The 24,589-nt window shown below is 45.7% G+C and overlaps 1 protein-coding gene across 1 annotated transcript in view; it reads right to left on the bottom strand.

Annotated features, from left to right (window-relative positions):
* The window catches only part of LOC109904443 (integrin beta-5-like), a 93,565-nt gene that overhangs the window by 5,667 nt on the left and 63,309 nt on the right, over positions 1-24,589 (bottom strand). Inside the window, 4 exon segments of the mRNA XM_031796948.1 lie at positions 4,505-4,671; positions 9,879-9,998; positions 16,027-16,127; positions 16,814-17,036. Coding sequence (XP_031652808.1) covers positions 4,505-4,671; positions 9,879-9,998; positions 16,027-16,127; positions 16,814-17,036 — 611 coding nt within the window.

Below are 24,589 nucleotides of genomic sequence, written 5' to 3'. Positions count from 1 at the left end.
GTTCATTTAGCAGACAAGACAAATGTTATTTCGCAAGCCCTTATCACAGACAAGACACCTATTTTGTAGTAAAAAAACATGTAATATAACAGAATACATTTCCAAATGAAAAAAAGTTACCAGTGCTAAGTGATGTGCATATCCTGTCTTGAACAGTTATTCTCAGTGGTCATTTGAAATGGGGCTCAATTTGGCGAGTTGAAAGACAATTGTTTCAGGGTTACAAACCAAAATCTGTCTTCTTTTCGATAGACATACGTTCAATTTAGTTTATTCTGCCTATTCTTTGGAATTTTCAAAAAAAAAGGTCAATTCCACATTGAACACTGCATGGTGATGAATTACAGCCACATCATCTGTTTGTTGAGTAGGCTTAAGGATTCTGATCAAAATATGCTCTGTCTTCATCGAACTAAATTAATCCATATTTTCAGTGTGGAACCCATCTATGTTTGGGGGGGGGGGGGTTATAGCCTAGGATAACCAATTCTAAAAATGTCATTAGCAGTTCGCAAAGTAGCTTAAGCGGGGGAAAAACAGGACACAATTACTCCAAAACTGCCGCTCATTGATGGAATACATATTGTCCTACTTCGATCAACCAGTCCATTTTGAATGTGGGATAAAACTGTCATGATTTGTCAAGGAATGTCGATTGTGTATCCCTCAGATACGTTTTTATAGAGATTTATTTCTGTAGGCCTAAAGGGAGCGTGTGTAGAGGGCAAGGTCAAACGCAATTGAGTGAGTGAGACACTTGGTTTAGTTTTTGTGGTGCCCTGTAAATGAACATGTAGACTTATGGAACACTAGACTCAAAGAAAACTAACGTAGTCTTCAAGACAAAAAATATATAATAATTCAAAGCATATTCCACCAAATAGTTTTACACTATTTGAAAAAAAAATGAATCTCTGGTTAAAGATAGTTTTGAACGGATTAACCCGGCCAAACCCGGACAACGCTGGGCGGAGTCAAACGAGACTCAAGCGCATCTCTACCTCCGACAGAATTTTTTAGTTTGAAGCGCTGTCAGTTTCAGCAATTTGATTTGACCATTAAAGTGTTTAAAACTTGTCTCAGCAGAATACATATCTGATGCAACGAGGGTAAAAACTACTTATTTGGTCAATATTACTTACCAAGCAAAGCAGAGCTGTTTTATCGGCATACAAATATCCTATGCTTTTTCTATTTTGCGCATAAGCACATACGCTACATTGTAACTTTTTTATTTAACTGGCCAAGTCAGTTAAGAACAATATATTATTCACAATGAAGTCCTAGTAACTACTTGTTCAGGGGCAGAAGGACAGATTTTTACCTCGTCAGCTCGGGGATTTGAACTAGCAACCTTTTGTTTACAGGCCCAACGCTCTAACCACTAGGCTTCCTGCACCTGCATATGGGGTTCAACCAGGACTGTTACATTTGTAACTGAATGAAGACAATTTAACCTATTGTTAGGAAAAAAAGATGGGAAAAAAATGTAGAATGAATCATACAATATTAGGCCTATGTGCTCAATGGGATTAAGATCCGGGCTCTTCGCTGGCCATGGCAGAACACTGACATTCCTGTCTTGCAGGAAATCACGCACAGAATGAGCAGTATGGCTGGTGGCATTGTCATGCTGGAGGTATGTCAGGATGAGCCTGCAAGAAGGGTACCACATGAGGGAGGAGGATGTCTTCCCTGTAACGCACAGCATTGAGCTTGCCTGCAATGACAAGCTCAGTCCGATGATGCTGTGACACACCGCCCCAGACCATGACGGGCCCTCCACCTCCAAATCGATCCCACTCCAGAGTACAAGCCTCAGTGTAACGCTCACTCCTTCGACGATAAAAGTGAATCCGACCATCACCCCTAGTGAGACAAAACCGCGACTCGTCAGTGAAGAGCACTTTTTGCCAGTCCTGCCTGGTCCAGCGATGGTGGGTTTGTGCCAATAGGTGACGTCGTTTCCAGTGATGTCTGGTGAGGACCTGCCTTACAACAGGCCTACAAGCACTCAGTCCAGCCTCTCTCAGCCTATTGCGGACAGTATGAGCACTGATGGAGGGATTGTGTTCCTGGTGTAACTCGGGCAGTTGTTGCCATCCTGTACCTGTCCCGCAGGTGTGATGTTCAAATGTACCGATCCTGTGCAGGTGTTGTTACACGTGGTCTGTCACTGTGAGGACAATCAGCTGTCTGTGCTGTCTCCCTGTAGCGCTGTCTTAGGCCTCTCACAGTAGGGGCATTGCAAATGATTTCCCTGGCCACATTTACATCATGCCTCCTTGCAGCATTCCTAAGGCACATTCACACAGATGAGCAGGGATCCTGGGCATATTTCTTTTGGTGTTTTTCAGCGTCAGTAGAAAGGCCTCTTTAATGTCCTAAGTTTTCATAACTGTGACCTTAATTGCCATGCGTCTGTAAGCTGTTAGTGTCTTAACGACCGTTCCACAGGTGTATGTTCTTAATTGTTTATGGTTCATTGAACAAGCATGGGAAACAGAGTTTAAAACCTTTACAATGAAGATCTATGAAGTTATTTAGATTTTTATAAATTATCTTTGAAAACAGGGTCCTGAAAAAGGGACATTTATTTTTTTGCTGAGTTTATATTATTAGTATTACTACATTGTTGGGAAATAGCTCTCAAGGTAAGAATGTCACTGTACTGTTTTACACCTGTTGTATCCTGTGCACGTGGGTAATAAAACTTTGAAAAACATATTTGTTCCTTCCCCAGTTCACACATATGGCTTCAGTGTTATGATACATGGAAACTGTTCCAAAAGTACATTAGATGTATACCACAATGAGATGAAAGACAACAATTACATTCCACAACTTGGCATTTCAAATGGGATGTGCTTATATCCTATCCTTCGCAGACATGCAAGTCTCATCACTTATATAGGCCTACTCTTGTCCCAAAACAGGCATCACAGCAATTCACACAGCCTTTCATTTGATAGATGGTGTAATAGTCCTCATTGACTCCCATATCAAATGTGGCTCAGTCACATATGAATTCAACCTGTTTATATGTGCAGTGCCTTCTGAAAATATTCATACCCCCCTTTGACTTATTCCACATTTTGTTGTGTTACAGCCTGAATTCAAAATGGATGTATTTTCTCACCCATTTATCTACACACAATACCCCCTAACGACAATGTGAAAACATGTTTTTAGATTTTTGTTGATAATTTATTGAAAATTAAATACAGATATATTTCATTCACATCAGTATTCACACCCCTGAATCAATGCAAGGTAAAACCACACTATGCAGTGATTACAGCTGTGAGTCTGAGTAAGTCTCGAGCTTTGCACACCAGGATTGTACAATATTTGCCCATTATTCCTTTTCAAATTCTTCAAGCTCTGTTAAGTTGGTTATTGATCATTGCGAGACACCCATTTTCAAGTCTTGCCATAGATTTAAGCTGATTTAAGTCAAAACTGGTGCTAGGCCACTCGGGAACATTCAATGTCGTCTTGGTAAGCAACACCAGTGTATATTTGGCCTTGTGTTTTAGGTTACTGTCCTGCTGAAAGGTGAATTAATCTCCCAGTGTCTGGTGGAAAGCAGAGTGAACCAGGTTTTCCTCTGGGATTTTGCCTGTGCTTAGATCTATTTAGTTAATTTTTATCCCCGCCCCCCCAAAAAACTCATAGTCCTTGCTGATGACAAGCAAACCCATAGCATGATGCAGCCACCACCATGCTTGAAAATATGAAGAGTGGTTCTCCGTGATGTGTTGGATTTTCCATTAAAAAACACTTTGCATTCAGGACATGAAGTTAATTTCTATGCAGCATTACTTTAGTGCCTATATTTTCATTATGTACATGCATCCTTTTCACTCTTGCCATTTAGGTTAGTTTTGTGGAGTAACTACAATCACTGCCATTAAACTCTTCAACTGTTTTAAAGTCACAATTGGCCTCCGGCAATGGAGTTAGGAAGGACGCCTGTATCTTTGGAGTGAATGGGTGTATTGATACACCATCCAAAGTGTAATTAATAATACTCAAAGGGATATTCAAGGTCTGCTTTCTTTTTTTGCAAGGCATTGGAAAACACTCCCTGGTCTTTGTGGTTTAATTCTGTTTGAAATTCACTGTTTGACTGAGGGACCTTACAGATAATTATATGTGTGGGGTAGAGAGATGAGGTAGTCATATTTTTATTTATTTAAACACTATTAATGCACAAAGAGTTCATGCAACTTATGTGACTTGTTAAGCACATTTTTACTCCTGAACTTATTTAGGCTTGCCATAACAAAAGGGGTTGAATACTACTGACTCAACACATCTCTGCTTTTCATTTTTTATTCATTCGTAAACATTTCGAAAAACATAATTCCACGTTGACAGTGTGTAGGCCAGTGACATCAAAAAGATTTATATTCAGGCTGTAACAACAAAATGTTGAAAAAGTCAACTTTCTGAAGGCACTGTAAATCACTGTTATAAATAGGATAGTCATCCTCCTCACCATCTCGTAACGTGCGCGGCAGCGTGCGCTCTGGAAGCGGGCAAACTCCCGTCGGTCGTGCACGGTGATGACAAGCTTCCAGATGGCTAGCAGCACAATGCCCACCAGCAGGATACTGCCCACCACTGCCAGGAGGACCGTCATGGCATCCGGCGCTGCGCCACACTCTGGAGACGGGAGGGGAGACAAACAAAGATTATTAAAAAGCAGATATACACAGGAACTAAGAAAATACACAAAGATATAGATAGGAGAAATATATAAAGAGACATATACACTGAACAAAAATATAAACACCATGGTCAAAGTGTTGGTCCCATGTTTCATGAGTTGAAATAAAAGATCACAGAAACGTTCCATACGCACAAAAGGCTTATTTCTCTCAAATGTTGTGCACAAATTGTTTACATCTCCGTTAGTAAGCATTTCTCCTTTGCCAAGATAATCCAAGATTTTAAGGAATGTCCACCAGAGCTGTTTCCATAGAATAGAATGTTAATTTCTCTACCATTAGCCGCCATAAGAGTGGTCTATGGTGGATGTGGGGTTATGGTATGCGCAGGCATAAAGTACGGACAACGAACACAATTGCATTTTATCGATGGCAATTTGAATGCAGTTACTGTGACGAGATCCTGAGGCCCGTTGCCATGCATCCATGTTTCAGCATGATAATGCACAGACCCATGGAACTGTACACAATTCCTGGAAGCCAAAAATGTCCCAGTTCTTGAATGAACTGCATATTCACTATGTCACCCATTGAGCATGTTTGGGATGCTCTGGATCCACAGGCCACAATCAACAGCCTCTATGCTAAGGAGATGTGTTGTGCGGCATAAGGCAAATGGTGGTCATACCAGATACTGACTGGTTCTCTGATCCACGCCCCTACTTTCTTTTTTTAAGGTATCTGTGAAAAACAGATGCATATCTGTATTCCCAGTCATGCGAAATCCATACATTCCTAGACAGTCCTAGTTAATGGATTAATTTAAATTGACTGATTTCCTTATATAAACTAACTCAGTGTCACGCCTTGGTCTTAGTATTTTGTGTTTTCTTTAATTATTTGGTCAGGCCAGTGTGTGACATGGGTTATTGTGGTGTGTTTTTGTCTTAGGGGTTTTGTGGGGTGTCTACGTAGTCTATGGCTGCCTGAGGCGGTTCTCAATCAGAGTCAGGTGATTATCGTTGTCTCTGATTGGGAACCATATTTAGGCAGCCATATTCTGTGAGTGTTTTCGTGGGTGATTGTTCCTGTCTTTGTGTTTGCACCAGATAGGGCTGTTTCGGTTTTCATACTTTCATTTCGTTAGTGTTGTAGTTTCTGTATGTATAGGTTTTCCTTCATTAAAATATATAATGAATCATCATCACGCTGCATTTTGGTCCGATCCTTGTTCTACCTCTTCATCAGAGGAGATAGAAGAGAGCCGTTACAGAATCACCCACCACACCCGGACCAAGTGGCGTGGTAACAGGCAACAGCAGCAGCAGGAGCAGCAGCAGCTGCAGTGGGAGAGGTTGCACCACCTGGAGAAATGGACATGGGAGGAGGAACTGGACGGTAAAGGACCCTGGGCTCAGCCTGGAGAATATCGCCGCCCCAAGGAAGAACTGGAGGCGACGAAAGCGGTGAGGCGCTGGTATGAGGAGGCAGCACGGCGACGCGGATGGAAGCCTGAGAGTCGGCCCCAAAAATTTCTTGGGGGGGGGGGGCTCACAGGGAGTATGGCTATGCCAGGTAGGAGACCTGCGCAAACTCCCTGTGCTTACCGGGGGGCTAGAGAGACCGGGCAGGCACCGTGTTATGCTATGGAGCGCACAGTGTTTCCAGTGCGGGTGCATAGCCCGGTGCGGTTCATACCAGCTCTTCGTCTTGGCCGGGCTAGAGTGGGCATCGAGCCAGGTAAGGTTGGGCAGGCTCGGTGCTCAAGAGCTCCAGTGCGCCTGCACGGTCCGGTCTATCCAGAGCCACCTCCAAACACCAGTCCGCCGGTGGCAGCTCCCCGCACCAGGCTTCCTGGGCGTGTCCTCGATCCAGTACCACCAGTTCCAGCACCACGCACCAGGCCTTCAGTGCGCCTCGCCTGTTCAGCACAGCCAGAGCCTTCCTTCCCTCTAGCGCTGTCGGAGCCTCCCGCCTGTTCAGCGCAGCCAGCGTTTTCCTCCTCTCCTGCGCTGTCGGAGTCTCCCGCCTGTTCAGCGCTTCCAGAGCCTTCCTCCTCTACAGCGCTGCCGGAGCCTCCTGCCTGTTCGGAGCAGCCTGAGCTGCCAGAGTGCATGGAGCAGCCTGAGCTGTCAGTCTGCATGGAGCAGCCTGAGCTGTCAGTCTGCATGGAGCAGCCTGAGCTGTCAGTCTGCATGGAGCAGCCTGAGCTGTCAATCTGCATGGAGCAGCCTGAGCTGTCAATCTGCATAGAGCTGCCAGTCTGCATGGAGCAGCCAAAGCTGCCAGTCTGCATGGAGCAGCCAGAGCTGCCAGTTTGCATGGAGCAGCCAGAGCTGTCAGTCTGCATAGAGCTGCCAGTCTGCATGGAGCAGCCAAAGCTGCCAGTCTGCATGGAGCAGCCAGAGCTGCCAGTTTGCATGGAGCAGCCAGAGCTGTCAGTCTGCATAGAGCTGCCAGTCTGCACGGAGCAGCCAAAGCTGCCAGTCTGCATGGAGCAGCCAGAGCTGCCAGTCTGCATGGAGCAGCCAGAGCAGCTAGATCCGCCAGTCAGCCATGATCTTCCAGATCTGCCAGTCAACCAGATTCTTCCAGATCTGCCAGTCAACCAGATTCTTCCAGATCTGCCAGTCAACCAGATTCTTCCAGATCTGCCAGTCAGCCATGATCTTCCAGATCTGCCAGTCAGCCAGACTCTTCCAGATCCGCCAGCCAGCCAGGATCTGCCGGAGCCAACTACCTGCCTGAGCTTCATCTCAGTACTGGGCTTCCTCTCAGTACTGGGCTTCCTCTCAGTACTGGGCTTCCCCTCAGTACTGGGCTTCCCCTCAGTACTGGGCTTCCCCTCAGTCCCGGGCTTCCCCTCAGTCCCGGGCTTCCCCTCAGTCCCGGGCTTCCCCTCAGTCCCGGGCTTCCCCTCAGTCCCGAGCTGCCCCTCAGTCCCGAGCTACCCCTCAGTCCCGAGCTACCCCTCAGTCCCGAGCTACCCCTCAGTCCCGAGCTGCCCCTCAGTCACGAGCTGCCCCTCAGTCACGAGCTGCCCCTCAGTCCCGAGCTGCCCCTCAGTCCCGAGCTGCCCCTCAGTCACGAGCTGCCCCTCAGTCACGAGCTGCCCCTCAGTCACGAGCTGCCCCTCAGTCCAGTGGGGTTCTGGGTGAGGACTATTAGGCCATGGTCGGCGGCGAGGGTGGATTATCCCAGGACGCGAGGGGGAGGAACTATGACATTTATGGAGTGGGGTCCACGTCCCGAGCCGGAGCCGCCACCATGGACAGACGCCCACCCGGACCCTCCCTATGGTTTTGAGGTGCGTCCGGGAGTCCGCACCTTAGGGGGGGGGGGGGGGGGGGGGGGTTCTGTCACGCCTTGGTCTTAGTATTTTGTGTTTTCTTTAATTATTTGGTCAGGCCAGGGTGTGACATGGGTTATTGTGGTGTGTTTTTGTCTTAGGGGTTTTGTGGGGTGTCTACGTAGTCTATGGCTGCCTGAGGCGGTTCTCAATCAGAGTCAGGTGATTATCGTTGTCTCTGATTGGGAACCATATTTAGGCAGCCATATTCTGTGAGTGTTTTCGTGGGTGAGTGTTCCTGTCTTTGTGTTTGCACCAGATAGGGCTGTTTCGGTTTTCATACTTTCATTTCGTTAGTGTTGTAGTTTCTGTATGTATAGGTTTTCCTTCATTAAAATATATAATGAATCATCATCACGCTGCATTTTGGTCCGATCCTTGTTCTACCTCTTCATCAGAGGAGGAGATAGAAGAGAGCCGTTACACTCAGTGAAACCTATAAAATTGTTGCGTTTATATTTTTGTTCAGTGTGTGTGTGTGTGTGTATGTATATATATATGTATTTATATACACTGCTCAAAAAATGATTGATAAATTAGAATAAGGGGTCTGAGGATCTCATCTCGGTACCTAATGGCAGTCAGGCTACCTCTGGCGAGCACATGGAGGGCTGCGCGGCCCCCCAAAGAAATGCCACCCCACACCATGACTGACCCACCGCCAAACCGGTCATGCTGGAGGATATTGCAGGCAGCATAACGTTCTCCACGGCGTCTCCAGACTCTGTCACGTCTGTCACATGTGCTCAGTGTGAACCTGCTTTCATCTGTGAAGAGCACAGGGCGCCAGTGGCGAATTTGCCAATCTTGGTGTTCTCTGGCAAATGCCAAACGTCCTGCACGGTGTTGGGCTGTAAGCACAACCCCCACCTGTGGACGTCGGGCCCTCATACCACCCTCATGGAGTCTGCTCAAACGGTCAAACAGACACATGCACATTTGTGGCCTGCTGGAGGTCATTTTGCAGGGCTCTGGCAGTGCTCCTCCTGCTCCTCCTTGCACAAAGGCGGAGGTAGCGGTCCTGCTGCTGGGTTGTTGCCCTCCTACGGCCTCCTCCACGTCTCCTGATGTACTGGCCTGTCTCCTGGTAGCGCCTCCATGCTCTGGACACTACGCTGACAGCTACAGCAAACCTTCTTGCCACAGCTCGCATTGATGTGCCATCCTGGATGAGCTGCACTACCTGAGCCACTTGTGTGGGTTGTAGACTCCATCTCATGCTACCACTAGAGTGAAAGCACCGCCAGCATTCAAAAGTGACCAAAACATCAGCCAGGAAGCATAGGAACTGAGAAGTGGTCTGTGGTCACCACCTGCAGAACCACTCCTTTATTGGGGGTGTCTTGCTAATTGCCTATAATTTCCACCTGTTGTCTATTCCATTTGCACAACAGCATGTGAAATTTATTGTCAATCAGTGTTGTTTCCTAAGTGGACAGTTTGATTTCACAGAAGTGTGATTGACTTGGAGTTACATTGTGTTGTTTAAGTGTTCCCTTTATTTTTTTGAGCAGTGTATATATATACATAAGAGAAAGAGAGAGATAGGAATATAGACAAAGGGAGATGTAAGAAAGAAAGAGTCAAACAATCATACAGAATAGCTGTTAAAAAACAGGCCTCATTTACACAAACACATATAAATCTATCATAACCTAATTGTCAAATAGAGTGCATGTCCAAAAGAGGCCTAGACTGACACTCTCCAGATAATAACAGACAGACATGGTATACACTATTTCATACTACAACACATGACCTTCTCTGTTATTGTTTTATCCTCCATTTCTTTGAATGTGAAGAGAAGCAGCTGGCTGATATGTTATGTCCATGTTTTCTGTAGCAGTACTGACCTGGCTCTTTGAGCGCGGTGAGGACTGACATGCCGTTGGCGTGTTCAGAGTACATGAACTTCATCACACACTCGTTCTCCGTCTTGTACAAGCAAAGGACAGCGTTTGGGTCTTCCGTTTCTATAAGAGGACATAAAAAAGAGAGGGGCACTGCTGAGACACAAGCAAGAAAAAAGCTGGCGAAACTTACTGAGAGAAGAAACAAAAGACAAAAGAAAGAAAACGAGAATGGTGAAGGCTCCGACAACACAACAATGTGGGAAAATGTATCAAGATGCATTGCTTTATTGTGAAATCACTCTTGGATAAGTGATTGATTGCATTCCACAGTAAGGACAGAGCCATTTGCTTTGCTTTTTTGTCCTTGTTTTTGTGAACTCTATCTTGATCCAAGATGGCGTAGCAGTAAGTCGTCCTGTCGTGTCGTGTCCCTGTATATTTTGTTTATATTTTGTTTATTTTTCGTTTTTTACATATTTTTCGTTTTTTACATATTTTTCGTTTTTTACATAGCTATCCCTTTAAAAACATTTTGCTAAACCTAAGCTTCCAAATACGCTGGATCTTCACAACTAGCTATCTAGCTAAACCGCAACCCCGGATGATTACCCCTGGCTAGCGTTTCCACCCACTTAGCTTGAAGCTAGCCCGGCCTGCGCTACCACCGTAGCATACTCCTGAGCTACAATACCCGGGCCCACGACTGGTCTATCGATGTCACCGCATGAAGAGGAATAAACAGACTCACCCCATCGCGACGTCCCCCAAAGGCTAACTCTCTAGCCCTCGCTATCTCCCTGCTTGCTAATTCGGCCTGCTAACTGCTAGCTTGTCCAGCTCCGGTCCGCTAACTGCTACCTTGTCTAGCCCGGGCCTACAAACTGTTAGCTTGTTAGCACAGGCCTGCTAACCGCCTTAATCGCCGCGTCCCAAACGCCCACCGGACCCATATTTACTTTCTATCTCTTTTGACTTTTAATTTGTTTATACCTTCCGGAAACCTGCCTCACCCAATGTGATACGGAATCGCTATTATTTTTTATTTATTTTTAGAACACACTCAAGAACCTCCAGAAGCTAACCAGCTAACTAGCTACAAGCTATTTAGTCATTGTTCGTTTTTTTTAACCTGGATAACACTCGCCAGTCCAGCTTCCCTTCCCCATCCACCGCTGCCCCCTGGACACTGATCTCTTGGCTACATAGCTGATGCACGCTGGACTGTCCATAAATCACGGTACTCCATTCTGCTTGTTTGTTTTATCTGTTGGCCCCGTTGCCTAGTCTACGCCATTTTACCTGCTGTTGTTGTGCTAGCTGATTAGCTGTTGTCTCACCTACTGTTTTAGCTAGCTTTCCCAATTCAACACCTGTGATTACTGTATGCCTCGCTGTATGTCTCTCTCAAATGTCAATATGCCTTGTATACTGTTGTTCAGGTTAGTTATCATTGTTTTAGTTCACAATGGAGCCCCTAGTTCCACTCTTCATACCCCTGATAACTCCTTTGTCCCACCTCCCACACATGCGGTGACCTCACCCATTACTACCAGCATGTCCAGAGATACAACCTCTCTCATCATCACCCAGTGCCTGGGCTTACCTCCGCTGTACCCGCACCCCACCATACCCCTGTCTGCGCATTATGCCCTGAATATATTCTACCATGCCCAGAAACCTGCTCCTCTTATTCTCTGTCCCCAACGCTCTAGGCGACCAGTTTTGATAGCCTTTAGCCGCACCCTCATACTACTCCTTCTCTGTTCCGCGGGTGATGTGGAGGTAAACCCAGGCCCTGCATGTCCCCAGGCACCCTCATTTGTTGACTTCTGTGTTCGAAAAAGCCTTGGTTTCATGCATGTCAACATCAGAAGCCTCCTCCCTAAGTTTGTCTTACTCACTGCTTTAGCACACTCTGCTAACCCTGATGTCCTTGCTGTGTCTGAATCCTGGCTCAGGAAGGCCACCAAAAATTCAGAGATTTCCATACCCATCTATAACATCTTCCGTCAAGATAGAACTGCCAAAGGGGGAGGAGTTGCAGTCTACTGCAGAGATAGCCTGCAAAGTAATGTCATACTTTCCAGGTCCATACCCAAACAGTTCGAACTACTAATTTTGAAAATTACTCTCTCCAGAAATAAGTCTCTCACGGTTGCCGCCTGCTACCGACCCCCCTCAGCTCCCAGCTGTGCCCTGGACACCATTTGTGAATTGATCGCCCCCCATCTAGCTTCAGAGTTTGTTCTGTTAGGTGACCTAAACTGGGATATGCTTAACACCCCGCCAGTCCTACAATCTAAGCTAGATGCCCTCAATCTCACACAAATCATCAAGGAACCCACCAGGTACAACCCTAACTCTGTAAACAAGGGCACCCTCATAGACGTCATCCTGACCAACTGGCCCTCCAAATACACCTCCGCTGTCTTCAACCAGGATCTCAGCGATCACTGCCTCATTGCCTGTATCCGCTACGGAGCCGCAGTCAAACGACCACCCCTCATCACTGTCAAACGCTCCCTAAAACACTTCTGTGAGCAGGCCTTTCTAATCGACCTGGCCCGGGTATCCTGGAAGGACATTGACCTCATCCCGTCAGTTGAGGATGCCTGGTCATTCTTTAAAAGTAACTTCCTCACCATTTTAGATAAGCATGCTCCGTTCAAAAAATGCAGAACTAAGAACAGATACAGCCCTTGGTTCACCCCAGACCTGACTGCCCTCGACCAGCACAAAAACATCCTGTGGCGGACTGCAATAGCATCGAATAGTCCCCGTGATATGCAACTGTTCAGGGAAGTCCGGAACCAATACACGCAGTCAGTCAGGAAAGCTAAGGCCAGCTTCTTCAGGCAGAAGTTTGCATCCTGTAGCTCCAACTCCAAAAAGTTCTGGGACACTGTGAAGTCCATGGAGAACAAGAGCACCTCCTCCCAGCTGCCCACTGCACTGAGGCTAGGTAACACGGTCACCACTGATAAATCCATGATTATCGAAAACTTCAATAAGCATTTCTCAACGGCTGGCCATGCCTTCCGCCTGGCTACTTCAACCTCGGCCAACAGCTCCGCCCCCCCCGCAGCTCCTCGCCCAAGCCTCTCCAGGTTCTCCTTTACCCAAATCCAGATAGCAGATGTTCTGAAAGAGCTGCAAAACCTGGACCCGTACAAATCAGCTGGGCTTGACAATCTGGACCCTCTATTTCTGAAACTATCTGCCACCATTGTCGCAACCCCTATTACCAGCCTGTTCAACCTCTCTTTCATCTCGTCTGAGATCCCCAAGGATTGGAAAGCTGCCGCAGTCATCCCCCTCTTCAAAGGGGGAGACACCCTGGACCCAAACTGTTACAGACCTATATCCATCCTGCCCTGCCTATCTAAGGTCTTCGAAAGCCAAGTCAACAAACAGGTCACTGACCATCTCGAATCCCACCGTACCTTCTCCGCTGTGCAATCTGGTTTCCGAGCCGGTCACGGGTGCACCTCAGCCACACTCAAGGTACTAAACGACATCATAACCGCCATCGATAAAAGACAGTACTGTGCAGCCGTCTTCATCGACCTTGCCAAGGCTTTCGACTCTGTCAATCACCATATTCTTATCGGCAGACTCAGTAGCCTCGGTTTTTCTGATGACTGCCTTGCCTGGTTCACCAACTACTTTGCAGACAGAGTTCAGTGTGTCAAATCGGAGGGCATGCTGTCCGGTCCTCTGGCAGTCTCTATGGGGGTGCCACAGGGTTCAATTCTCGGGCCGACTCTTTTCTCTGTGTATATCAATGATGTTGCTCTTGCTGCGGGCGATTCCCTGATCCACCTCTACGCAGACGACACCATTCTATATACTTTCGGCCCGTCTTTGGACACTGTGCTATCTAACCTCCAAACAAGCTTCAATGCCATACAACACTCCTTCCGTGGCCTCCAACTGCTCTTAAACGCTAGTAAAACCAAATGCATGCTTTTCAACCGGTCGCTGCCTGCACCTGCATGCCCGACTAGCATCACCACCCTGGATGGTTCCGACCTAGAATATGTGGACGTCTATAAGTACCTAGGTGTCTGGCTAGACTGCAAACTCTCCTTCCAGACTCATATCAAACATCTCCAATCGAAAATCAAATCAAGAGTCGGCTTTCTATTCCGCAACAAAGCCTCCTTCACTCAAGCCGCCAAGCTTACCCTAGTAAAACTGACTATCCTACCGATCCTCGACTTCGGCGATGTCATCTACAAAATGGCTTCCAACACTCTACTCAGCAAACTGGATGCAGTCTATCACAGTGCCATCCGTTTTGTCACTAAAGCACCTTATACCACCCACCACTGCGACTTGTATGCTCTAGTCGGCTGGCCCTCGCTACATATTCGTCGCCAGACCCACTGGCTCCAGGTCATCTACAAGTCTATGCTAGGTAAAGCTCCGCCTTATCTCAGCTCACTGGTCACGATGGCAACACCCATCCGTAGCACGCGCTCCAGCAGGTGTATCTCACTGATCATCCCTAAAGCCAACACCTCATTTGGCCGCCTTTTGTTCCAGTACTCTGCTGCCTGTGACTGGAACGAATTGCAAAAATCGCTGAAGTTGGAGACTTTTATCTCCCTCACCAACTTCAAACATCAGCTATCTGAGCAGCTAACCGATCGCTGCAGCTGTACATAGTCTATTGGTAAATAGCCCACCCTTTTCACCTACCTCATCCCCATACTGTTTTTATTTATTTACTTTTCTGCTCTTCTGCACACCAATATCTCTACCTGTACATGACCATCTGATCTTTTATCACTCCAGTGTTAATCTGCAAAATTGTAATTATTTGCCTACCTCCTCATGCCTTTTGCACACATTGTATATAGACCCCCCCTTTGTTTTCTACTGTGTTATTGACTTGTTAATTGTTTACTCCATGTCTAACTCTTTGTTGTATGCTCACACTGCTATGCTTTATCTTGGCCAGGTCGCAGTTGCAAATGAGAACTTGTTCTCAACTAGCCTACCTGGTTAAATAAAGGTGAAATAAATAAATAAATAAAAATTCAAATATTCTAAATGCCTTGTGGACTGAGGAATTAGACTAGCTCTAACCCCTCCAACGTCTTCCATCTCCCCTCGATTCCCTCCAGCCTCCTCTCCCCTCTCTGCTTCCGGCGGGAGAGAAGTTTGTGGAATGTACATGCAGAGTCTATTAGGGGAGGTCAGATGGTTGGAATAGCAAAGTGAGAGAACGCAGTGAACAGAGCAGATCTAGGACAGTGAGGGCAGAGCGACAGTGATGGGAGGGCCTTAAGATATAACAACCTCTTTAAATCCAGAGCCCATGTTGAGTCTGAAACAGCACCTTATTGCCATCTCAGCATCACAATGTCCCCACAAGCAACATTAACATATTAAAACATTCCTAGTTAACTATCCCCTGTAATGCAAAACGCTGAAGGGATCCAGACAGACCAAAACCTGGGACTGTCTATGTTCCACTTAAGACCTGTGGGTTTTAAACGACAGCACGTGATGTCAGTTTAGAGTTATGGGTGCAGGTAGAGTTACATGTTTGTTTAGAGGGCGGGGTAGATGGGGAGTAGCCAGGGGGCATCATGTTTTAATGGGGCTGCGTGTCTTTGAACCAAATGATGGGTTTGGCTGCATGGCGCTGCCCGTTATTATAAGCTGCTACCCGGAGGACAGAACAGAAGATGTCCGTCCGCTCTGCCACTAGAGACCCAGACTGACACTCGCCAGAAAATAACAGACACCCACTCTGGACTGGAGAGGGTATATTTATTTTCATAAGTAATTACAGATGAGGCATATGGGCGTGTGTGTGGGTTGGAGAAGCGTGCGTTACGTTGGTCTGAGCTAAACCGTCAGAGCAGCTGGGTGATGTCACATTAGCTAAAACAGCTCCAACGGCAAGTCTGTGCTCAATAAGAGTGGGAGAGAGAGCTAATAAACTAGAAGAGCTAGAGAGCTAATAAACTAGAACAAGGGAAGACGTCTGTAATGCATCAACAACAAAGTGCTGCAGACGCTAATCACAGATGTTGATACTCCTCTGTGTGTGTGTGTGTGTGTGTCTCTCTCTCTGCTGGCCAGCTGATGTTAGAGAGTGGAACCACAGTCAGTCAGTGTTTTGTTTACTCACTAAGCGTTTCCACAGTGATGATCTCGTCCTTGCATAGCCGCTGGCACGTCTGGTTGTCGGACAGTCTTCCGGAGTCGAAAAGCCGGCACTCGATGCATTCCCTGGAGAGGAGAAAGAGACAGATGACAGAGCGACAAGAGAGACCGTGCGTGGCATAATTACATATGTGCCGTGTTTACAGAAGCAGAGCTGACCAGGCCTAGAGTTTAAGGTCAGTTTATGGTCAAGGGTCACACCCAAAATGTTCACCTTTTACCTCTGAAATGAGAGCCATGTGTGAGTATAGGAGCATGCTGGGAGGGTACAACTGTGACTGATAGCAACACATTCCCTGGGATAGCCTGCTGATACACTCTGCTCCTGATATAGGATGAGTGAGGAGTTTGAGTCGTAAACCTTTTGCTTTTTCGGAGGACACCAATGGAATGGGAGCCGTCTTAACATCTTTCTGAAGCGCAAATCATAGTCCACAGTCACTGAGACTTACGATAGTCTGGCATCCCATTGTGATATAGCTGTGTGGCTCAGACTACCATCCATGGGGGGCGTGCAGCCCAAAAGCGCACATCCTAGACTGAGTTATATGTGTCTTAAATCCTTTTTGTACCCTAATGCATGGTAATGGATGATATGCGTCTTACCATGATAGGTCAAACCACAGCTTCAGGTGCACCTTAGAAACCCCTGGACACTTAGGACATGGTTGACCCTCCTCTCCCTCCCTACTCTTCTTCTTGCCTTCCTTCTTTCCCTCCACACATCCCTTCCTCTCTGTCTCTGTCCGTACCTTTTGGTGCCACAGGCATCGGGGCAGGTGGGGCATTTCTCGCAGGTGTCCCCAAAGGCCCCTGGTTCTGTACACTGGCAGTGCCCGCACACACAGCTGCCTCGCCCACTACAGATCTTCCCGTCATCAGACACACAGGAAGACGTGTCCGTGGAGCAGTTACAGTTGTCTCCGATGTAGCCCGCATGGCACTTACACTCCCCACAGTGGCACTCTCCGTGACCTGAGAAGAGAGGAGGTAAGGAGGGGGAGACTATGAGGACAGTCATCACAGACACAGTGTCAAGCGGTATTAAACACAGGTCCATATGGTAGAGCCAAGGAGCAATATGCAGTTGATACATACATTTGGTCTTATAAATGCATGATATGTACCTATTGATTCTTGAAGAATATAACTATAAATGCTTAGTTCAACTGTCGAACCCCATTAGAACACAAAATATAAACTTGTTTGTATCCAATGTTCGTAAAAACACTGTATATCCTCAAAACATGGTTAAAACTATCATTTTGATATCATCAATGGTCTGTCTTTGACATGAATTTGAGCATGGACACATTTCTCCAAGCCCAGGCGGGAGGATGCTTTGTTATGGTTTTAAATGCTGATTAGAGAAAATAAAAACAAAGTTTAACATTAAGAAAGTTTCTTAATGTTTGAACAATCTATAGACAATACGGCTATTCGGCTTAACCCAAATTGTTATGGATCACAAAAGCTGTGATCTTCCTTGCCTCCGGGCTCCCGAGTGGCGAAGTGGTCTAAGGCACTGCATCTCAGTGCTAGAGGCGTCACTACAGACACCCTGGTTCGAATCTAGGCTGTATTACAACCGGCCGTGATTGGAAGTCCCATAGGGCGCACAATTAGCCCAACGTTGCCCGGGTTTGGCAGGTGTAGGACGTCATTGTAAAAAATAATTTGTTCTTAACTGACTTGCCTACTTAAATAAAAGGTTACATTTTATTTCATCAGTCATGATTTCATCAGTCATGAACAACTGGAGTAATTTCAATTATTCCAGTTGGGGCCTGGGTCTCTAGAACCAACAACGAGCATGTAAGCCTAACAAACTTAAATGGGACAAAGCTTATCGACATTGGAAGCAGCCCAAGGTGAAGCTAAGCCTTAATAGGTGTGATGTCAGAGTAGAGTTAATCACAGATCAAACACTGATTTGTCTCAGTAGCTGTCCTGTGTGTGTGTGTGTGTGTGTGTGTGTGTGTGTGTGTGTGTGTGTGTGTGTGTGAGGCCTAAGGGCAGATCTCACAGTAACAACAGACAGTAGGCTGGGTTCTTCAGACAAGAGAAATAACCCCTTAAAAGCTTTATCAAAGTAAAACAATTGGTCTACTGTAAACAATTGGTCTACTGTAAACAATTGGTCTACTGTAAAACAATTGGTCTACTGTAAACAATTGGTCTACTGTAAACAATTGGTCTACTGTAAAACAATTGGTCTACTGTAAACAATTGGTCTACTGTAAAACAATTGGTCTACTGTAAACAATTGGTCTACTGTAAACAATTGGTCTACTGTAAAACAATTGGTCTACTGTAAACAATTGGTCTACTGTAAACAATTGGTCTACTGTAAAACAATTTGTCTACTGTAAACATTTGGTCTACTGTAAACAATTGGTCTACTGTAAAAAAAAAAATGAAAGAAAAGCTTTTTGTGCATATGGACCATTTCTGGGATCTTTTATTTCAGCTCATGAAACATGGGACCAACACTACATGTTGTGTTTATATTTTTGTTCCGTATAGGTAGAAGAGAGAGATCTTTCCTAATCCAGGTGTTTTAGCCTAGTCCCCTCTAATGGCAGGATAATTCCACAGGGTTTAAATATTAAGAAAGCCTAATACTACAATAAACCTTAAAGGTTGAACAACATGGGTCTAACTAACCAGTCTGAACACTGCAGCAAATCACAATGATGGTAAACTACTAGCGTACAGTGTGATGTTTCATCTATGGAGCCGTTTTCTAAAGCTTGTTCTAGAATCTACAGAAGGATTCCATTCTGTTGTGGTACAGTAGAGATGTATGCCGACTGACAGACAGGGCCCAGAGACTGTGGAACGCCTAACAAATGTAATTAGTGCTGTCTGAGTAGGATGTTCACATTGTTTTAGACACACTACACCCTTAAATCATGGTAATAAGGATTTTGTGGCTAAGTAATTTTGCTCATAGATTATGCATATATGAACTACACATCGACGCATCCAGCCCAAAGTGAGAGGTTTAAAAATAATACTTTTAGTCGCCAATGTACCAGAACATGTCTTAATGGGATTAGTGTTGTTTTTAAGGACCATATTTTAAGAGGTGGAAAAGTTGAGTCTGGTCAGATTAATCACCCCTGTGGTTTATGATCATGTCTTTGCCGCGCCCAACAACGGTCACTGACGGCGGCCAGTAGCACAACCAGGGTGTGTGCGCGTGTTTGTGTGCACAACTGACGGGTGTGTGCCTCCTGGTCCTGGCGGCTGAGTCACTGTGAGCGAGGCCTGGGAACATGTCTTTAACCAGAGGGCATTGCTGGGAAATTCATAGTGTGAGTGGCAATGTCACAGTAGATCAGGGCTTTCCAACTCTGTTCCTGGAGAGATACCATCCTGAAGATTTTCGCTCCAACCCTAATCTAGCGCACCTGATTTGAATAATTGGCTGGTTGATAAACTGAAATCAGGTTAGTTACAACTGGGGCTGGAGTGTAAACCTACAGGATGGTAGCTCTCCAGGAACAGGGTTGGAGAGCGCGATTCATCTTGAAGGTTTGTTTGGGTAACGCTCACTTGACTGTCTACATGACACACTGACTACTGCCTCGTGGCTTCTACAATATTGTTTTGAAACACTGAGGCATGTCCTAACGTGCTGCGGTTTCTCCTATTCCCGACTTCTCAATATTGTGTGTGCGTCTCAAATCAAACTTTGTCACATGCGCAGAATACAGTGCAGACCTTGATGTGAAATAGTTTTGGCAAGTCGGTTAGGACATCTACTTTGTGCATGACAAGTAATTCTTCCAACAATTGTTTACAGACAGATTATTTCACTTATAATTCACTGTATCACAATTCCAGTGGGCCAGAAGTTTACATACACTAAGTTGACTGCCTTTAAACAGCTTGGAAAATTCCACAAAATGTCATGGATTTAGAAGCTTCTGATAGGCTAATTGATATCATTTGAGTCAATTGGAGGTGTACCTGTGGATGTATTTCAAGGCCTACCTTCAAACGCAGTGCCTCTTAGCTTGACATCATGGGAAAATCAAAAGAAAACAGTCAAGACCTCAGAAAATAAATGTGTAGACTTCCACAAGTCTGGTTCATCCTTGGGAGCAATTTCCAAACGCCTGAAGGTACCACGTTCATCTGTACAAACAATAGTACGCAAGTATAAACACCATGGGACCACGCAGCCGTCATACCGTTCAGGAAGGAGACGTGTTCTGTCTCCTAGAGATGAACGTACTTTGGTGTGAAAAGTGCAAATCAATCCCAGAACAGCAGCAACGGACCTTGTGAAGATGCTGGAGGAAACAGGTACAAAAGTATCTATATCCACAGTAAAACGAGTCCTATATCGACATAACCTGAAAGGCCACTCAGCAAGGAAGCCACTGTTCCAAAACCGCCATAAAAAAGCCAGACTATGGTTTGCAACTGCACATGGGGACAAAGATTGTACTTTTTGAGTACGATCAGAGAAATGTTCTCTGGGCTGATGAAACAAAAATAGAACTGTTTGGCCATAATGACCATTGTTATGTTTGGAGGAAAAAGGGCGAGGCTTGCAAGCCGAAGAACACCATCACAACCGTGAAGCACGGGGGTGGCAGCATCATGTTGTGGGGGTGCTTTTGCTGCAGGAGGGACTGGTGCACTTTGTTAGGGCTCGTTCCTGTTTCCTTGTCAATCATTGGTGAAATCAGCATTATGACAATATCTTTAATTAAATAATTAAAAAACCTTTAATACAATTGCAGACAGAAGTTGACAATCAGGAACATAGCACGCATGTTTCAGAGTAAGTTCTGCATCAAAGAAAAGGTCACATGTTATTTTATCAAACCCGAAATCCAGCCCTCGTGATGTCACTGCCTACGTCATTATCTTTTACTCATGAGACCAAAACCATGCCTACAAAGCTATATAAACAAGGCTTTTAGTGTGTTATCTAAAAGCTTCGCAGTAAATGACCAAGTTGATTTATAGTGGAATGTCTTTTGTAGTTTTCTCCCCTACAGAGTTCTGTCTCAGTCACACATTTCTTCGAGGGGTCTCTTTATAAGAAAGAGAGCGCGAGAACTAGAAAACTGAAACAATATTAAAACCTCAATGTATATATCTTGTTAATCTGTAGTCTAGAACCCTATAAATGTAAAGAGGGAGGTCTTATAACCCCTCCCCTTTTATTAATACAACATAAGCATAATCAATTATTCTAATATATCAATAATTTGGTACAGCCCCAATCATGACCGCTAGGTGAACTTCTAACAACTTCACAAAATAGATGGCATCATGAGGCAGGAGAATAATGCGGATATATTGAACCAACATCAAGACATCAGTCAAGAAGTTCAAGTTTGGTCGCAAATGGGTCTTCCAAATGAACAATGACCGCAAGAATACTTCCAAAGTTGTGGCAAAATGGACAACAAAGTCAAGGTATTGGAGTGGCCACTACAAAGCCCTGACCTCAATCCTATAGAAAATTTGTGGGCAGAACTGAAAAAGTGTGTGAGCAAGGCCTACAAACCTGACTCGGTTACTGACTCAGTTACAAACTGACCCAGCTCTGTCAGAAGGAATGGGCCAAAATTCACCCAACTTATTGTGGGAAGCTTGTGAACAGCTACCTGAAATGTTTGACCCAAGTTAAATCAATTTAAAGGCAATGGTACCAAATACTAATTGAGTGTATGTAAACTTCTGCCGCACTAGGAATGTGATGAAAGTCAGAATTTAAAAAAATTATGAAATAAATTAGTCCCTCTACTATTATTCTGACATTTCACGTCCTTAAAATAAAAGTGGTGATCTTAACTGACCTAAGACAGGGAATTTTTACTAGGATGGAATGTCAGGAATTGTGAAAAACTGAGTTTAAATGTATTTGGCTAAGGTGAATGTAAACTTCCGACTTCAACTGTAGGTTTTGGATGGCAGGAAGCTTGACCCAGTGATGTACTGGGCCGTACGCACTACCCTCTGTAGCGCCTTATGGTCAGACGCCGAGCAGTTGCCATACAGGGCGGTGATGCAACCGGTCAGGATGCCCTTGACGGGGCAGCTGTAGAACTTTGAGGATCTGGGGACCCATGCCAAATATTTTCAGTCTCCTGAGGGGGAATAGGTGTTGTCGTGCCCTCTTCACGACTGTCTTGGTGTGCTTGACCATGTTAGTTTGTTGGTGATGTGGACATTAAGGAACTTTCAATTCTCGACCCGCTCCACTACAGCCCCATCGGTGTTAACGGGGGCCTGTTGGGCCCACCTTTTCCTGTAATCCACGATCGGCTCCTTTGTCTTGCTCACATTGGGGGGGGAGGTTGTTGCCCTGGCACCACACTGCCAGGTCTCTGACCTCCTCCCTACAGGCTGTCTCATGATTGTCTGTGATCAGGCCTACCACTGTTGTGTCGTCAGCAAAACTTGATGGTGTTGGAGTCGTGTTTAGCCACGCAGTCGTGGGTGAACTGGGAGTACAGGAGGGGACTAAGCACACACCCCTGAGGGGCCCCAGTGTTGAGGATCAGCATGGCAGACTTGTTGCTTACCCTCACCACCTGGAGGCGGCCCCTCAGGAAGTCCAGTACCTGTTGCAGAGGGAGGTGTTTAGTCCCAGGGTCCTTAGCTTAGTGATGAGCTTTGAGGGTACTATGGTGTTGAATGCTGAGCTAAAGTCAATGAAGAGCATTCTCACATAGGTGTTCCTTTTGTCCAGGTGGGAAAGGGCAGTGTGGAGTGTGATTGAGATTGCCTCATCTGTGGATCTGTTGGGCCAGTATGCAAATTGTAGTGGGTCTAGGGTATTCGGGAGGATGCTGTTGATGTGTGTGTTTGCGTGCATATGTGTTTGTCTGTGAGAGAAAGAGTGTTTTTAAATAAGAGAGTGAGCAGGCAGAGATCCTAGAACATGTCGATGAGGATCAGTAGAGCTGGTTTAATGTCATCTGGTATAAAATGGCCCAGGGAAGTCAGGACGCAGTACAAGTATTTCCTCTGATAGCATCAAGACCATTTCTCTTCTGATTGAAGGTCAATACTGGTGTGGACTCTTCATCATGGTCACACAGCCCTACTAATAATCCTTATCCCTGAATGACCCTTTACATCATTTGGTTGGTTACTATGAGCATACAATCAGATAGGACTACAGTACATCTAAAACACTATGGGTCTGATTATCCATTGGGAATGGGTCACCAACAGACATGCTCTTTATCTAGCTGCAGACAGAGTTCACTGAGAAAGCATACGGGTTAATGTAGCAATACATTATTAAAATACCCAACTTTACGTAACAACTAGCACACTTTCCATAATCGTCACATAATTCCACTCACACCCTGAAACAGATGTGCATTTGGCATAATGCATGGGTACTGGTCTGGTGCTGTTAATCATCGTAGACTTGTACTATTTTTGTTATTCAGCAGTTAATATTTTGCTTATCTTCTCCCCTCTAATGACTTGGTCATCCTGACATCCAGGCCAGCACACCAGGCAGAGAGATTAAACAGAGGCTGTGTCACAAATGGCACCATATTCCCTATTTAGCTCACTACTTTTGACTAGGGCCCATCAGGATGCAGACTTGGGGATGCAGGCTTAGCCTCAGATAAACCGAGCCATAATGAGGGGAGAACCGAGTCATGATGAGGGGAGAACCGACCCACTTCATCCCAGTCAGACAAGCTTGGCATGCTGCTGCAGAGGCCATTCCTCCCAGCTCTGCAAGCTCTCACTCTCGCCGTCTCCCTCTCTCCTCTGTCAGGATTCAGGTCACTGAGTTAAGTTAATGCACATCTCGCATCACTGCCATTCTGGCTAAAGAACAGCTCTCTTTCTGACAGAGAACAACAAGCGAGATACAGGCAGAAAAGGACCAACCAATGTGTTGTCTATCCCTTTCACAGCCAAAGCCCAGCTTAGCTCAGTCCAGGGCACTAAGCCAAGTCAAAGCAACCAAATCACACGTGTGGGAGTGCAGATCTACCAAGCCCCAGAGAGAGAGAAAGTCATTCAAACAAATAAAGTGGCAGGTTGGGCTGAGTGTGTTGTTGCCTCCATCCCTCAGGGTTAGCACTGAAACTATAGGCCTGGAATATAAGGTGATATATAGGTGAAGTATAGTGTTTCAATGTGTTGAGTATAAGGTTGGCTGATTGGCTGACTTCAGAGCAGGATAATAGGGAACCTAAGAAGTGTTAGAGAGGCAGGTAAGTGTGGGTTAGTTAGAGAATGGTCGATGCACTGTTGGCGTATGGTGCGATAGAGCGAAGAGATTCAACTGTAAAACAAATGAGAGAAAGGTGAAGTTTATGCAGGCCGCTTCATAAGAGGTGCCAAAATAAACAGTGTTTCCCATACCGAGTTATTACTGAAGTCTGGACCAAATGCTGTGTTTCCAAATATAGTATTTCCTGTTGCCTGAGACTGTCCAAACTCCTGCTAACTCTCTGCTCTCTGTCCTTCTCACAACACAGACCAGACAGACAGACAAAAAAAACACAACAGGAAGAGAA

This window comes from Oncorhynchus kisutch, linkage group LG2 (assembly GCF_002021735.2).
Source record: "Oncorhynchus kisutch isolate 150728-3 linkage group LG2, Okis_V2, whole genome shotgun sequence".
Lineage (NCBI taxonomy): Eukaryota > Metazoa > Chordata > Actinopteri > Salmoniformes > Salmonidae > Oncorhynchus > Oncorhynchus kisutch.
The sequence above is the reverse complement of the archived record's forward strand: the minus strand, read 5'-3'. Positions and strand labels throughout refer to the sequence as shown.